Source organism: Aythya fuligula, chromosome 8 (genome assembly GCF_009819795.1).
Source record: "Aythya fuligula isolate bAytFul2 chromosome 8, bAytFul2.pri, whole genome shotgun sequence".
Taxonomy (NCBI): Eukaryota; Metazoa; Chordata; class Aves; order Anseriformes; family Anatidae; genus Aythya; species Aythya fuligula.
The window spans coordinates 10321086-10335827 of record NC_045566.1 but is presented as its reverse complement, the minus strand read 5'-3'; the positions used below and the strand labels follow the sequence as shown (position 1 = coordinate 10335827).

At 47.6% G+C, this 14742-nt stretch overlaps 1 protein-coding gene across 4 annotated transcripts in view; it reads left to right on the top strand.

Moving 5' to 3' along the window:
- Positions 1 to 14742, top strand: part of RNF220 (ring finger protein 220) — a 179425-nt gene that overhangs the window by 127620 nt on the left and 37063 nt on the right. For 3 of the 4 annotated variants that reach the window (XM_032192568.1, XM_032192572.1, XM_032192571.1), the window contains 3 exons: positions 134 to 176; positions 7466 to 7587; positions 8607 to 8739. In XM_032192568.1, the coding sequence (XP_032048459.1) occupies positions 134 to 176; positions 7466 to 7587; positions 8607 to 8739 (298 nt within the window). The remainder of the gene's footprint in view (positions 1 to 133; positions 177 to 7465; positions 7588 to 8606; positions 8740 to 14742) is intronic. The other variant, XM_032192570.1, reaches the window with a different exon arrangement.

Below are 14742 nucleotides of genomic sequence, written 5' to 3'. Positions count from 1 at the left end.
GCGGGAGAAGGCCCCGGGGGGGGTTTGGAGGGGGTTGGGGGGGGCGGTGGGGGGGGGGGGGGCGGCCGGGCCTGGGCCTCGTTGACCGAGGGGGGGGTGCTGATGGTTCTCCGCTCTTGTGTCCCCTCTGCAGACCTTCCTGCGGGTGCGAGCCAACCGGCAGACGCGGCTGAACGGTGAGTGCGGCGCCACGGCTCTCCTGCAGCCCCGCCGGGCCCCAAAATCCCCCCCCCGAGGGGTCCGGATCCCCCCCCCCCCCCCCCCAACATGCCGGCCTGGCCGCCTCCGCTGTGGCAGCCCCCGGGCTGGGATCGCTGCACGCCGGGCCCCCGACACGAGCCGAGCCGTGCACAGGGCCTGGGCCCGCTGCTGTGAGGCCCCGCGGCCGCTGCTGGGTTTTCGCGGCTCGCCCGGCCGCACCGAGGTCTCGCAGTGAACTTTTAAAGCAGCGGTCGCCCAGTCTCTGAGCGGGCTTGCGTCTGACGTCACGGTTGTTGTGATTTTTTTTTTTTTCCTTTCAGACCCGCAGATGCTGGCGCGTTGCTTTTAATCCCGTGTTTCCGGGTGTTGATAACGACAAGAGGGCAAATGTGCTTAGTGAGAAGTCCTTTAGTGTTCAAAAACTAAACCAGAGCTCGTTTTCTTTCAGAGAGATCCATCCCTATCTTTTCTTTACTTAAGTTTCAACTTCTTCAGCTCTTTCCCCAAACTTCAGAGAAGTTAGATCTTAACCACTTAAATAATACCAATATTCTGCCATCTGATCTTATAGATGACCTTATAGCTGGTCTAATAGGTACCACTTGGCTTAGTTGCTCAAGCCACCAGGCTTGCCAATTTTGAGCTTCCTGCTGTGATAGTTTGGGACAAACGGGTGACGTGATGATGCTGGTTAGTTAGGAAAAGGTAAAGATATCTTTGCAAAACAGCAAAAAGCTTTAGATGGTGCTGATGCTAAAATAGTGTGCTTAAAGTTGAAGTGCTACGCTTGGTATAATCTTAAATGGAAGTTTTATGAAGTTACTGACCCAATGTCTTCACAAGGAGTGCATACCTGAGTTCAGAGATGGCTCCGAGACTCTGAAATACCCACCCCAAGGGCCAGAACCTGTGAACTCTTGAAGGTCTGTCGAGTCCTACATCAAAGAGATGAGTTACCGTGCATCAATTTGGGGTAATTGTTGGCATGTGCACGCTACTAGATGAGCGCAGTGAGCTGCCAGCGTTTGCAGGCAGTCCCCTTTCCTGACACAGGCTTCAGATGAGTGCGATGCACTCGGGGGTTACCCTGCAGTGACTTGTTTTGTGTGACAAAGGTCTCTGGAGTCAGTGATGTCAAACTGTTTCTTTATCGTTTTGGATAGTTCAGTCTAAGCTCACACCTTCCGCCTTTTTTCAGGCCAGTAATTTTAAATAAAAAAAAAAAAAGTCAGAGCCAGGCTGGAGAGGTACTTGGCATTGTGGAGTCCTTCAGGATGAATGAAAGCTCTTGATGACAGCGTGCTCTGCTGAACTGGCGCAGCGGTGCTTTCTGCTTTTGACTTCAGCCTGACAGGGCTGCAGCGCTGTCAGTGTGGGCTGCAATCGAGGAACCCCTCTCGGGCCCTGTTTTGGGATGTTTTTGTGAACCTGGGCTTGTCAACTAACAGGAGCCTCAAGTTTGCTCAGCATTTGCATTGCTTTTGCTGAACCCTTTACTCTTTGTATATGCATTGTGGGGTACAGTGAGCAGAACTAGCAGACGTGTTCCAGGTGAGGGCATTTGGTTAATTTGTTTAATCCACTTTGAATTGTGATGTTTCCTGGCTGTTCTGCTCTACACCCTAACAGTACCAGGTCCAGAAGTTAGGAAGCTGAATGCAGAACTACTAGCTGAAATGCTTTGGATCACAAAGAAAGTCAAGCCGGATCAAAATTTGTTCCTCCTGACCTTAGCTTTTCATGATTCTTGGTTATTATTCACAGAACGTCCCCATAGTGATGCCTGATTCACTCCTATGCTGTCAGATTTGTGTCCAGCCGGGTGGTCGGATAGGTGTGCAGCTCCTTTCAGTGCTTGTGACCACCAGACTCTGCCTGCTTTCTTCTTTCCTCCTCACCAGTTGTTTGCTCTAAAATAACTCGTGGTATCCATAAGCTTTGCCACGTTATTGTTAAACAGTTATTTAAGCACTGTTGCTCCAGATGGAGAACGCTTGAGCGCTGTGGGGAAAAAAAAATGCTTATTTGTCTGTATCTTGTGTTTTAATGAGCATCTAATCAATCACACAATTTTATAGCTTGCTCTGTGAGATTGGTTTCCTTATCCCTGTCAGTTTACATTGTCAGAAATTTTGTAGGACTTGTCCAAAGGCATCTGGCTCTTTGTTGAATGTTCTTATTGACACACTGAAGAAACTTAGCATATAGAAAACTCTGTCAATGAAGAATGTACCATTTTTGTTTGCTTCTGTTACATTCCAAAGGTATTTTTCAGTATCGATGCTACCAGTTTGTTTTGGTATCTGTGAAGTTTCTTACCAGCTGAGCTCCAGGATCACTTTGGGAAACTCCTGTAGAAGGAGGCCCGTGGCGTTCGCTCTTCTCCCACGTTGTCCTTGACTCAAATCTCAGCTGCCCTGGCTTTTTGTGCCTGAGTCCCGTCAGATCTCCTGGATTTGTTTCATCCCGTTGTGGTTGCTTCAGGCAGAACAACAAGAGCTAAGAGAAGGTAGAGAGAGGGGCATCTTCTGGGAGCTGCTGTTGGCCTGGCTGCCAGGTGATTAGGTCCTGATAGTTACGTGGTTTACGGGCACCTGGCAGTTCAGAATTTTAATTCTGGAAGTCAAGCTTTTAACTTAAATTGAGCTGTAAGTAAGGTGAACGCGTTTGCAAGCCTTGGAGCAGCAGATTAATGTTCTGTCTTCCAGGCTCTTGACGGAGTGTTGGTATCTGAAGCTCCCCGTCAGGCTCAGTGAGCTAATCCAGCACCTTTCACCTGTGCTAAACTCACTTTGCAGAGGTTGTGTCCTCGTGAACCCAGGAGTATGAGATGCTGATTCCCTACAAACCCGTGTGGGGAAGAAGGCATTTCTTTCATTTGCCTTGTTTCCAGTGTCACCAAAGTCAGAACTTTTTAGCCACCCTGCAAATTGATGCTTACGGAATTTAACCTGCTTAGGTGCTCGTTCAGAATCAGAAGCACAAAGTTGCACGGGTCTATCGGGACATGGATTGTGCAGGTCAAGGCTGTGCCGCCCTCAGAGAATAGTGTCAGATTGCTGAAATCATCTGCGTGGAAGTTTGGCCGTGCAAATGTGAAACCCCCGTTGAGGCCCTTCTGTGAATTTGGCCCTTAATGTTCTCTCTCAGGCAGATGAGCAGCAAATTACACACAAGGTCTGAAACAGATTTATTCTTGACCATCTGTTTTCCTGCTCTAGCATGTTCTTGAGGTGGCTTTTTGTACTCCACCGTTGCTGCCTTTGTTCCTCTGATCAGAATCTCTTCGATAGGCTGCTCAGCCCCAGAAGCTTTTTGTCCTAAGTCCAGCAAAGCGTAAGTTCTTGCAGTAGATTTGTAGAGAGGAGGTGCTGGGATATCTTCAATTGAAACTCCTTTGGCAGCTGCCTGGGAAACCGGTTCCAGGACCGATGGTGCCCCTGATGGAATGCTGAGGGGATTGGAGTTGGACTCGAACCAGCACCAGCACATCGTGGGCTTCTGCAGCTGGCGATGGGTGGGGGAGGGATAAAGCTAGATGGTTTTCACCGGAAAGGAGACAAAAATGTTTCCATTTAATTTGATTGGCCTGCCATTGCAGGAGCTGCTAATGATGTCTGCATGGGGCTCGGGGGACCACTCAACCTGGTGGAAGGAATCATGAGAGGTATTGCTAGTAACTTAATCATCCCCTTCGATGCTGCAGGAGAGCTTTGTGTAGTGTCCACTGCTGGATGCTCTGTAAGAGCACTCCTGAGGGAATTAGGCTGCCCTGTGCTGAAGGTGAGTTTTTGTTTACAGGGGAGGTGGCAGTGAATACTGAAACCCATTAGGTTTTTTCCCAGGACACTTTTCTGGGCACTGGTAGGGCTCAAAGAGGCTGTGTCCTGCTCCTTGCTGATGTTATCAGCAGAGTGATGCTACAAGGGGATGTGAGAGGACAAAGTGCTCGAGGCTTTAGTGCAACCTCAGGGAGAACACACCCAGCAAGAGCACTGCGTAAAGGATGTCTGTGAGGAGGGGACCTTCAAGGTGCTAGAAGCCCTCAGATGGCCTAATAATAATTATTAATGTTAATAAAAATTAGTGAACTCCTCACCTCCTGCAAGAAGGCTGCAATAATAACTACAGAGTCTTTGTTCAGGTGGAGATAAGAAGGGGTCAGCCCCTTGCAAAGCCCTTTTTCCCTGAGCTCAGTCCTTTGCAGCCAGTCCTCTGCTGGCTGTGTTTTTATCTCCCTGAATTACAAGAGGGAATGGCTTTTTTTTTCTTTCCTTTCCCTCTCCCAAGCTCCCACGACAGGAGCGTGGGGGAGAGGGATTAGTGAGCTAATTAGAAATGATTGCATCTATCAACACTAATTAACAATCCTGTGGTCTCACTCCCGTGTTCTTTTGAGCTGTTCCCCGTCGGGACAGCGCCACAATCACCCCGTGCCTTTGGGGCCGCTCTGTCCCTGCTGTGCTGATTGGAAGTGATAGCCGGGCATGGAGAGCGCTGCTCGGGACGGCCTTCGCTTCCTTTCCTTTCCTGCTGTCACCAGGGGCACCCCGAGCCTCCACGGGATGAAAATGGCAGGGGGATTCGCTTTCAACACCTCTTCTGTCCAGTGGCTTTCTCACTCGTGGCACTGGAGCTGGAAGGGCTGCAAGAAGCTAAAGGAGCCGAGAGGAGCTGTCTGCTGGGTCTGGCACGGAGCTGAAAGAGCTCGGTTCTGTTCCCAGCACTTGGGCAAAGCAGGTGCTTGTTGTGGCAAAAGGATCCCAGGAGTTTATCAGCGCAAGACCTAAAACATGATGCTTTCCTTTTGTTACTGTGGGAGCGCATGGGTTGGAGGAGTCTGGCAGTAAAAAATCCAAAATACTGATACACTCGTCAGACAGACTGGCTGACCTGGATTCATTGGCCACAGAGACTCCTACCCAAATACTTTCCCTGCTTCTTCCCTCCATGTTTAAAACCAGGACGAGGTGAGGGAAAGAAGTCTGTGACCAGGAGCGAGAAGGCTTTGTTTCCATCTTCGTGCGTTTTTCTCTGGTCAGATAGGTGTTTACTGGGGTATGGTTGAGTCAGATTCCAGCCTCCTCTCCTGTTTTGTGCTGGCTCTGCAGAGCTAATGAGGCAAGGAAGGAGCATCTGAAACTTGTGTGGAAGAGCCGAGCAGGAGGCTGCAGGTACTCACTAAACCAGAACTCCAGAAGTCTCTCATGCACTGAAGTACAAAGCAGACAGAGCTTGGATTAACTGGGGCTGCTGCTGGTAACAGGGCTGCGTGACCTTGGCGGAGGAAGAGGAGGAGGGAAGGCTTTGGGGGCTTCAGGAAGGGAAAACAGAGAAGCTGATGGGGTCATTGTTTTATTTAAAAGTGGAACGTAATTCATCTGGGCACACTGAAATCAGAAATAACACTTTTAATTAAAATTTTTGCTTCTTTTTTGACTGGAAGTCGAGCAGTTTACCTTCTGGAGTAAATTTTGGCAGTATGAGGAAGATAGGTGGTTTAAGCAGATGGAATAGGGGGGAATCTAGCAGAAACATCCTTCTAGGAGTACTGAACTACCTGAGGTGTGAGGAGAGGCAGGTGGGTGTCTGCCTAGCGTGAGAGAGGAATGTGGAACTGCAGCAAACAAAATCAGACAATTGCTGAAAGCCGTGTGCATTGACTCAAGAGGGTCGCTCTTGTTCCAATTGCCAGGCTTCAGAAACACTCCTGGTGTAGTCTGAAGTTGTCTCTCACTGTAGGAATGTTACACTTGCAGAGTCGTTTTCATGAAACCAGGAACACAGGTTTGTTGTGGAGGGAGTTTTTTGGGGGGTTTTCTTGCAAATCTGCTCTCTTCTGGTGCAGAAAAGCATTGTCCAGGGAAGAATTTGCTGCTGTGTTAATCCTAGAGCATCATGGAGTGTATGGGATGGTGAATACTCCTAATTCTGGGTTGTGGGGAAGCATGTCCTAACCCAGAGAGTCCCACGTGCAGGGAAGCCAACAGGAAAGCCTTGAAAGAAGCCTTTCAGGTCTGTGGTGGTGCGCTCAGCTAAATCGTGACAAATCACTCGGTGATGTGAATGCTCTAAACTGACATTTTAGAAAACAATTGACAGAAACTTTCCCCGTACCCTGGTAGGGTCCTGGCGTTCCAGCACCTTTCTCCTCGCTGGCTGCAGGGAGCTGTTGATCTTCCAGTCTGCAGGCACAAAGGCCCAGAGCGCGCCGCGGCGCTCGCCACGTCAGGAACGATTTCTGGCTAACGCAGCTCTTTGGTGGTGTCATCTCTCATTATCACTCGGGCTTTCCTTGGGCTTTTCCTTGTCTCTCATTCAGAATTTTGACCTTCCTTATTAATTAAACAGGAACTTTCCTGCAGCCAGTGATTGAGTTATTCGGTAATACCTGCCTAAAGCCATCATCATAAGGGACAGAAGTTCTTTTTAATGCAAATGATTTGGTTCCAGATGTTTTGATCACATTAAACGATGGCTCAAATTAACCAGAGATTGGATTAAGCAACAGGCTACCTTGGCTGCTTTTTCTAATCATCGTGATTCCCAACGTGTTTGTTTCCCAGCGCGTGCCCTCAGGAAGGCAGCGTAGCCCCAGTTCCTCTGCACATGAAAATAGGGAAATAATAGAGACAGAAGCTATCCAGGATAGGTGCTGCATTTGTACCAGCAAGGATCTTCCCATAAATGTTACCTGCTGCTAAGGTGCTCCTCTGACTTGTTAGTGACTGTCTGGGAAGGAACTATTCAGGGTTTGCAGGTCCTGAAAGTGGTCATAACTTGACTTGTCCAAGGCTTATGGAGCACTGCACCAGCTCTCTGTGGTCTGAGCTAGTTTCTGTGTAGGGAGTGGGTGAGTTTCCCACTTAGAGACATCATCCAGAAGAGGGTTCAGTGGCTTGATTTGAAAATCTCACCGAGATTTGAAAACAATTTGGACTTCCAAGAGAAAGTATGTGAATAACTTACATAGGGTTGTGCAGTAGGTATTTGCTCTCCTGGCTCTTCAGCTGTGAGCAGCTGCCTTTCTGAAATCAGGTTATGCTGAGCCCCAGGTTGCAGGTTTCACGTGGAAAGCACTAAGTACAATTCTCCATGCTGTTTAGGGGGTCAGAAAAAGGAGTTGTGATGGGGTTTTCTGGTGTGAAACCTTGCCATTTCTGCCCAAGGCTTGTTCTTTGGAGCTGAGCACCCAGGGAAAAGTGGAACTGCAAACTTGACATGTCTTCCTCTTTTGTTTTCTTTCCTTGGTTTCTCCATGCAGCTCGGATTGGAAAAATGAAACGGAGGAAGCAAGACGAAGGGCAGGTATGTCCCCTCTGCAGCCGACCTCTGTCAGGATCCGAGGAGGAGATGAGTAGGCATGTGGAACAATGCCTTGCAAAGGTAGAGGCGCAGCAGGATCGCCAGCTGCCATTCCCTTCTCCCTACTCCCAGCTTTGTCTGCAACTGACCTAATGTGGGGCAAAAACTAACATTGCTGAGCTCGCAGGCAACGCTAACTATGCCTCCCTGAGATCTGTAGTCACTTGCCTTTGTCTTGGAAGATGGATTCTTCTGGATTTTCTCTTGTGTCGCATTAGTGACTTTTTTATTTCATGCACCCTTTCACCGTTATTGAAGTTGAAGTTGTAGACTGTAAAGGCAGAGCTATTGAAGTTTATGAAGCCTTTTGTAGGACTTTATGCTTCCCGTGGAGCACAGCAAGAGGAGTTCTTTTTGATCTCTGCCTTTGACAACATTAGAATTATTTTTTGTTGGCTTCTTTTGTAAGACTGGCACCTGTAAATGTTGCATGACCACCTTACTGTAGGAAGTGCGTTTGAGCAGAACCATTCTCTTGCTGTTCTTCCCAAAGACGGGAATAACGAGGAACAAGCCCTAGGGGAAAGAGAGTTGCCACAGGGCTTTTCATGCTTGTTTTGCAGAAAAGCCCACAGCAGAAAACAAATTCCTTCTTGTTGCATCAAGGGGTGCATGATGTAAGGAGGGGTGCCTTTTGATCAGCACACCCAAATAACGTGCTCTGGGAGAAAATTCTGTGCTAGTTCCTGTAGCTTGGGAGCTTCTCCGTGCTGGGGATCAAAGGAATCTGTTGCTTCTATGGTAGAGAGGGAAATCGTGCATGCAAAGTAAGGGAACGCATGTGAAATGCACGTGTGTCGTTGTAGGAATCAGAGCTTAAATTTCTGTGCGCAAAAATGATGACCCCTTGCCACTTCTGATCTTAAGGTCATCGCGTTTGTCTAGTGCTGATTTACTTCTAGGTGCCTGGGGATGGGGGAGGGAAGCAGATGCTGCCCTGGGAACAGTCCGGCTTTCCTTCTCCATCCCACCCTGAGCTGTTAGCCTCAATGAGCTATTTCGTGCATCTCAACGCTCTGCCCCTGCTTTACCCCGTGCAGAGAGAAGGTTCCTGCATGACTGAGGATGACTCTGTGGACATCGAGAACGAGAACGGCAACCGCTTCGAAGAGTACGAATGGTGTGGGCAGAAGAGGATACGGGCTACCACTCTCCTGGAGGGAGGATTTCGAGGTGCGCCAATGTGTTGGGGTCACTCGTGAATCATTCTGCTGTTGAAGTTGATTGTTGCTTGTCTTTGGAAGGAGGGACCTGGAAATCTCTTCCACCAAGGGTGGGACCTTAGCCCTTTGCAAGCAAGTAAAGCAGTTCCAGCTTTCTGCCCCTCTGGAATTGCAAGAGTCAAAATTTCTGCAAGCCTTGAACAAAAGCATGGCATTATTTCGTGCTCGAGAAATGTGGCTAAAGAGGGAATGAGTAGGAATGGGCAGAATGGGGAGATCATTTGGGGAAAATAGCTTCTTATGTGTTACACATAGTAAGATATACGTGGAAATATGTGAAGAGAGGGAAATAGAAATGAAATTGTAAAAATTCCCAGCCTGGAGTGACGAAAGCTGGTGTATCAGCCTCTGGTGATGTATTGAAGGTGACAGCTAAGTCGCTTTAGCACCTGCATAAAATATTAAAGGCCCGGTTGTGCATTTATCACTCCATCCCTTTTAAGGTTGATAAATGAGAATCCAGGAACCTGCTCTGCACCTCCAGCGCTGCAAGCCCTTAGGGCTCCCAGACAAACACATTTTATTTTTCCTTCTTCTTCTGCTCCTTCCCCAGTGACGGGGAAATCAGTTACTGAGGAGAGAGTGAGTTATGGCAAAATTTGACCTCTCGTGAGCTTTATTGGTGAATGTAATTTTAGCTGGAAACCTGGCCCCTTTCTTACACGCAGCCCTTTGGCCTCGAAGAGGAGGATTTACTAAACTGTTCTTTGGCACGAACCTCTGGCACTAAGGGGAGCCTCTCGCAAGCAATCCACGTAGTGCATGCCTAATGAGGGGAGGAAAGCTGGCTCCCTCCGTTCAATAAAGAGGATGGGATGTGATCTCTTCCTATATCAGCTTGGATTTTAATTTAAAATATCTCCAGGGGAAAGGCTACTAAGTAAGGGACTTGAACTTAAAAGCCAGTCATGTGCTCAGTGGCAACCTGGCACTCCTGCTCTGCTCTTACCTTCCTCTGAAATTAAATTGTAGCAGAGCAGATGATCAGGAGCACAGAGGTGAAGGAACAACTTCTTCAGGTTTTAACGGCTACCCAGCAAAGCTCACGTTGTTTACTTCCCATGTCTGTGGCCTTCATTTTTGTAACTTTTTTTTTTCCCCCAATGTGGAGAGCTGAGTGTGTGTGTGTGTGTGATTCGAGGTAGGGTTCTGATGAGACCGTGCAAGGCCTTAGGCTTTTCTCTAGTACAGTTATTACAATCAGTAGCAGGGAAGCGTGGGATGCCTCTGTGTCACTGTCACTACTAGTCCTGATGAGAAACGCTACTCAGTTCATTTCTGCAGTTTTCTCCTTCACCCTCACCGAATAACTGAGTTTTTGAGAACAGTCTTCCAGTTCCTTTGGTCCTGACATTGTGGTGTCTTCACCTGGCTAATATTCCCAGGCTGTATAAATGCAGAGTACTTACTCCTTGGTACTTCTTCCTTATTTTATCTGGAACTCTTAGACGTGCTATCTGTCATTATATAAACTATTATTATGATATAACCCAGGATTATACCCCTTCACTTCTTGGTGCAGGATGCTCCTCCCTAATCAGGGAACTTTTTGCCACTGACTTTCTACCACATGTTTTGAGATGACCATATAGTATCTGCAGGGTACCTGCTTGCCCTGCACAAGAAGTTTCCATAAAAATTTGGGATGCAAAGCAAAGCTGGAATGATCTCACTTGTTAGCCGATTGTACTTCTTTTTAAGCAAGTTAAACTTTTTCATGCTCCTGTTAGTGGTTCTCATGTTTTCTCTGCTGCTGCCATTCAGAGGTCTTCATCAGTCAGGCCTGCTTTGTGTGCTCTCGAGTAAACTTAAGGTGACTGTCTCTTTCCATTCTCTGCCAGTGCCGGTTCTTCCCTTGGTTTAGGGACAGAATCCCTAATGTTCAACCCTGAAGCACAGCACGACGTTTTAGAGATGCCCTCCGATGCTTAAACCTGCTTTGTCTGGAGTTGGCAAGGCCCTCGTTAACCCTCCTCACCCGAGGCTCTGTGTTTGGCTCCGTTCCCTTTGCTGAGAAGTAGCAGCGATGTGGAAATCAAAGGCCTTTCACAACGCCAGACAGCCTTTGCCAGGCTTCACGGATGTCACCAACGTCTAAAGAGTTGACGTGGGGAAATACATAAAACCAGAGGGGAGAAGAGATGGCCGTGTGTCTCATCAATTTCAGTTTTAATGGTGTGTTGCTGTGAGGAGATGTCACAGCCGGGCGGTGGGGGGAGCAGGTCGCTGCAGCCATCTCAGTCATCTCAGAGCACTGGGCAGCCTCACAGAACTGGCTCAAACTTGGCACCTGGCTTCTGTTTTTTATCGTTTTTTGGTTAATGGACAAAGCTTGTCACTCTTGAGATGAAAAAACTTGGTTAATTTTATGAAAGATCCCCTCAGGTTCTCAGGTGAGAGGAGGTTGGGGGATCTCGGGGTTTTCATTTTGAAAACAGAAGTCAGGGAAACAAACAGCCCTGCTCAGTTTATCTGTAAGACGATCTAATGCTTGAGAGCAATCACAGTCTGAGGGGCTCGCCTGTGTGGTTCTTAGGATGAAGGTTTCTTGCTCCCAAAGCTGTTGCAGGGAAGACTTGCTCCTCTGTGCTAAGGGCTATCTTAGGAGGTGGAAATTCTTTGTCTTCTGCACTGGTGTTGCAGCTACAAATCCACAATGGGCTCTCATACAGCAGAGCCAAATGTGCTTACCCCAAATTGCAAGAATGTGGAATGTAAATGAAGGTTGTTGTCAATTATATAGGGTTTGGCACCACTTTGTTTCAGCAGAGGCCCTGTTTGAGGTAGGAATTTGTATCTGGACAAGTTTCTTCTGTTTGGGATGGGTGCAGAAGGCTACCAGCATGAAATGCTGCTGTTCTAATCAGGCTCTTGCTTGGAAGCAAAAAGCTATACAGAAGTATTAATAAAATCTATTCCTATCTCAGAACTGTTACAAGACCAAAATGTCTTTTGAAATACCTGAACACTTGGTAGCCATCTGTCCCCATGTCTCAGGATCATCCCTCTCCGATGGGCTTTGTTGGAGGAGATTATTTCATGCAATCTTTGTCTAATGAGTTTCTCTGTTTAGGAAGCCAACGAGGCTTCACAAGTGAAAGCATCAAGTGGCTCCCTCTCTGATGTTTTTTTTTTTTTACCACTCAACGTATTTGTAGCAGCTCCTCTGTTCCTCTCCAGAATGGATGCACGTTACCCTCAGTGTTTACACTGTAAGGTTATCCCTTTAAAGAATTCCTGAGGGAAGTTCAAAAGGTTTTTTTTCTTTTTCTTTGAAAGATTCAGTGTCTCTTTTTGTGTGTATGTCTCTTACTTGAAAGACGGAAAAGGGAGGGGGGGAGCGGGGAAAAAAAAAGTGCTTTATCTGAAAAGAATCGCATCAGCTTCGTGCTGATAGAAGCCGCTGTCATCTCTTAAACGGCTTAGCACAGTCAAAAGGCAAGAGGACTTAAAACAGTGTCTTACACAGGGATCGATGGGTGGAACACACAACTCCTAACTGCAAAAAAAAAAAAAAAAAAAAAAGTGCAGGGGGGAGAGATAACGGTAATGATTGCATTGAGGGAAGCTTGAGGGTGGCTTGTTCTTTGTAAGGCGGCTTCAAAGGTGTCTGGAGCAGAGCCTGAGCAAACTGTCCTGTGAAGTCGCTGCCTCTGTAGGGCTGCGGGAGGAGGGAGGGGGCCGCTGCACCCTTCTGTTCCTTAGCAGATGGGACAAAGTGGATTAGTAAATGCCAGGGTAGCAGCTCCCTTCTGCCACCCGCGCGTTCGAGGAGGGGTTTTTGGCACTCGATCTCTCTCTCTCTCTCTCTCCCTCCCTGCGAAGGGGGTTTGCCCAGGAGAGGGGCAGGAGGCGAGCTGCGGCCGGGGCTGTCGGCAGGGGACGGGATGTCAGTTTATCGATCGCACCTCAGTCAGGAGAGCTGCAGGCGCAGCGCTCTGAGCACGAGCGGCAGCGTGCTTAATGTGATTGAAAGGCAGTTAAAATGGCGGTGACCTTTTCAGGGGGAATTAGATTGCCTGCCAAGAGTGGTTAGAGGGAGTGATAACGCCAGCTTGAGGAAGCTGTCCAGTCTGCTTCAAAGGGAGGGAGACAGAGACAGGGAAAGCAAACTAGCAGCAAGTACCATTTAAAGCACGAGCCACGCGGTCTGATAGAACAGAGATTGCTGTCCTCTTTAGATATGAAAAGATTGAAGAATTGTAGCTAAGTTCTCCCCGTCCGTGCTGTCCTCCTCTTCTCCCTTCCGTCTCCCCCGCTGCAAGGCCTTCCTCTGGGCACAGCACCAGAGTCATCACCATTGCTCTCCTGGGCTTCTCTACTTCAGCCGATCAATTGCCTTGAAAATAAGACAGAAGAGGGAAAGACTTTGAAAGCGTTAAAATGGTAAGCAGGGCATTTTCAGGGAAGGATGCTTTCTAAGAAAGATCAACACGATGACAAGGATCCAACTGATGGATTGCAAATACTGCGAAAGAAGAAATGGGGATTACTTGACTCAAGTTTCTCTTTATTTCTCCGTTCTGCCCTCCTCCCAAGATAGCAAAGGGCTTGTTATCCATTCATTAATGTCTTTAACTGGTGCTGCTCTTTTCTCTTGCTAACGTATGCAAAGAGAGACTTGGTAAAGCCCTATAAGCTGTAACAAACTACACTTATCCCAGGGTGCCCATTTGCATTGGATCTCATGTCATGTGCAATTAGGGCAGCTGCGTGGAAAGTGGGACTGTATTAAAATGTCTGAAAGTTTACAGCAGATGGCTGTAGTCCCACAGTCAGCTTTACCTCTGCAGAATCAAGATGTGTGTCGGTTTGAGCAGCAAGAGTTACAGCCTAGCCTTCTTCCTCCGTAGGCTACTTGTCCAGGAAAGAGCTCTATGGCAATAGCTATGCTCTCCTCCAATTTATTCTCCTTCTAAATACCTGTAACATTAGAAGGCGTGAGTATTATCGTAAGCGTGAGGTCCTGTCTTCAGGATCTAAGTAGATGCATTTCATTTCCTCTGCCCCAGCAGCAGGTGTTTGTGAACGCGAGTTTGCTTGTGTCTGATAGCTGCCTGGGCAGAAAGCTCCAAATAGAGGCACAGCTGAGTTTTCCCTCTTCCCAGTGCAGTGTAATGAACGTGAAACTCTTGGAACAAACCTCTACAAACTGTACGTATGTGGGGAAACTGAAGCATGAGGAAGCAAGCTATGCTTCTCTAATGTTATGAAGGTAGTGGCGAAGCTTGCAACAGAGCTTGTAACAGCCAGAACCCCACCTAGTAGTCAGCTGCGCTCTCTTTTTCAGGTAAAATACAGTGGGGCATGCAGGAAAGCTTCTGTAGATGGGGGGATTTTGCATGTTTCAATGTGAGCAGCTTCATGCTGCATTTAGGGTCATACCAATAAGAGGGTATAAACTGATCTTCTTAAATCCAGCAAATGAATTTGATCTGAGAAGTAAGAATGTGGCTTCTCCTAAGAGACCACATGGGAAATAGAATATGTCGCTGGCATATTTAGGTCGTTTTTAGAAGAATGATCAAGTAACCAGAATCATCTTCCCCATTTCTGTGGAGATGAGTCAGAATTCATTCATTTCACCCTGGCAAGCTAAAGCAGACTTCAACTTGGATGCAAGAGGAGTCTGTGGTAAGAGCACAGGAAGTCTTTGCCATAATGAAATTCTTAATCTTCCTCCCACTTAGCAAGAGCTCAGTTCATTGCCTTTCTCTGTCACACTTCCAGCATCAGCTTTCATCATGGCTCATTCCGTAAGGTGAATGCAATTCTGCAGCTATGCCTCTGAACACCCTTCCCAGCCCCTCATTGTTCACATTTTGCTTTCCCGTGTTTGGTTTGTTACCTTCTGCTGGTCACTTCTACCTGTTGTAAGCTTCAAAGTGCATGAGATGTATGAATTCAGTGTTTTTCAAGTGATTATTTTATGCCTTAACCCCTCTTTAGGGGG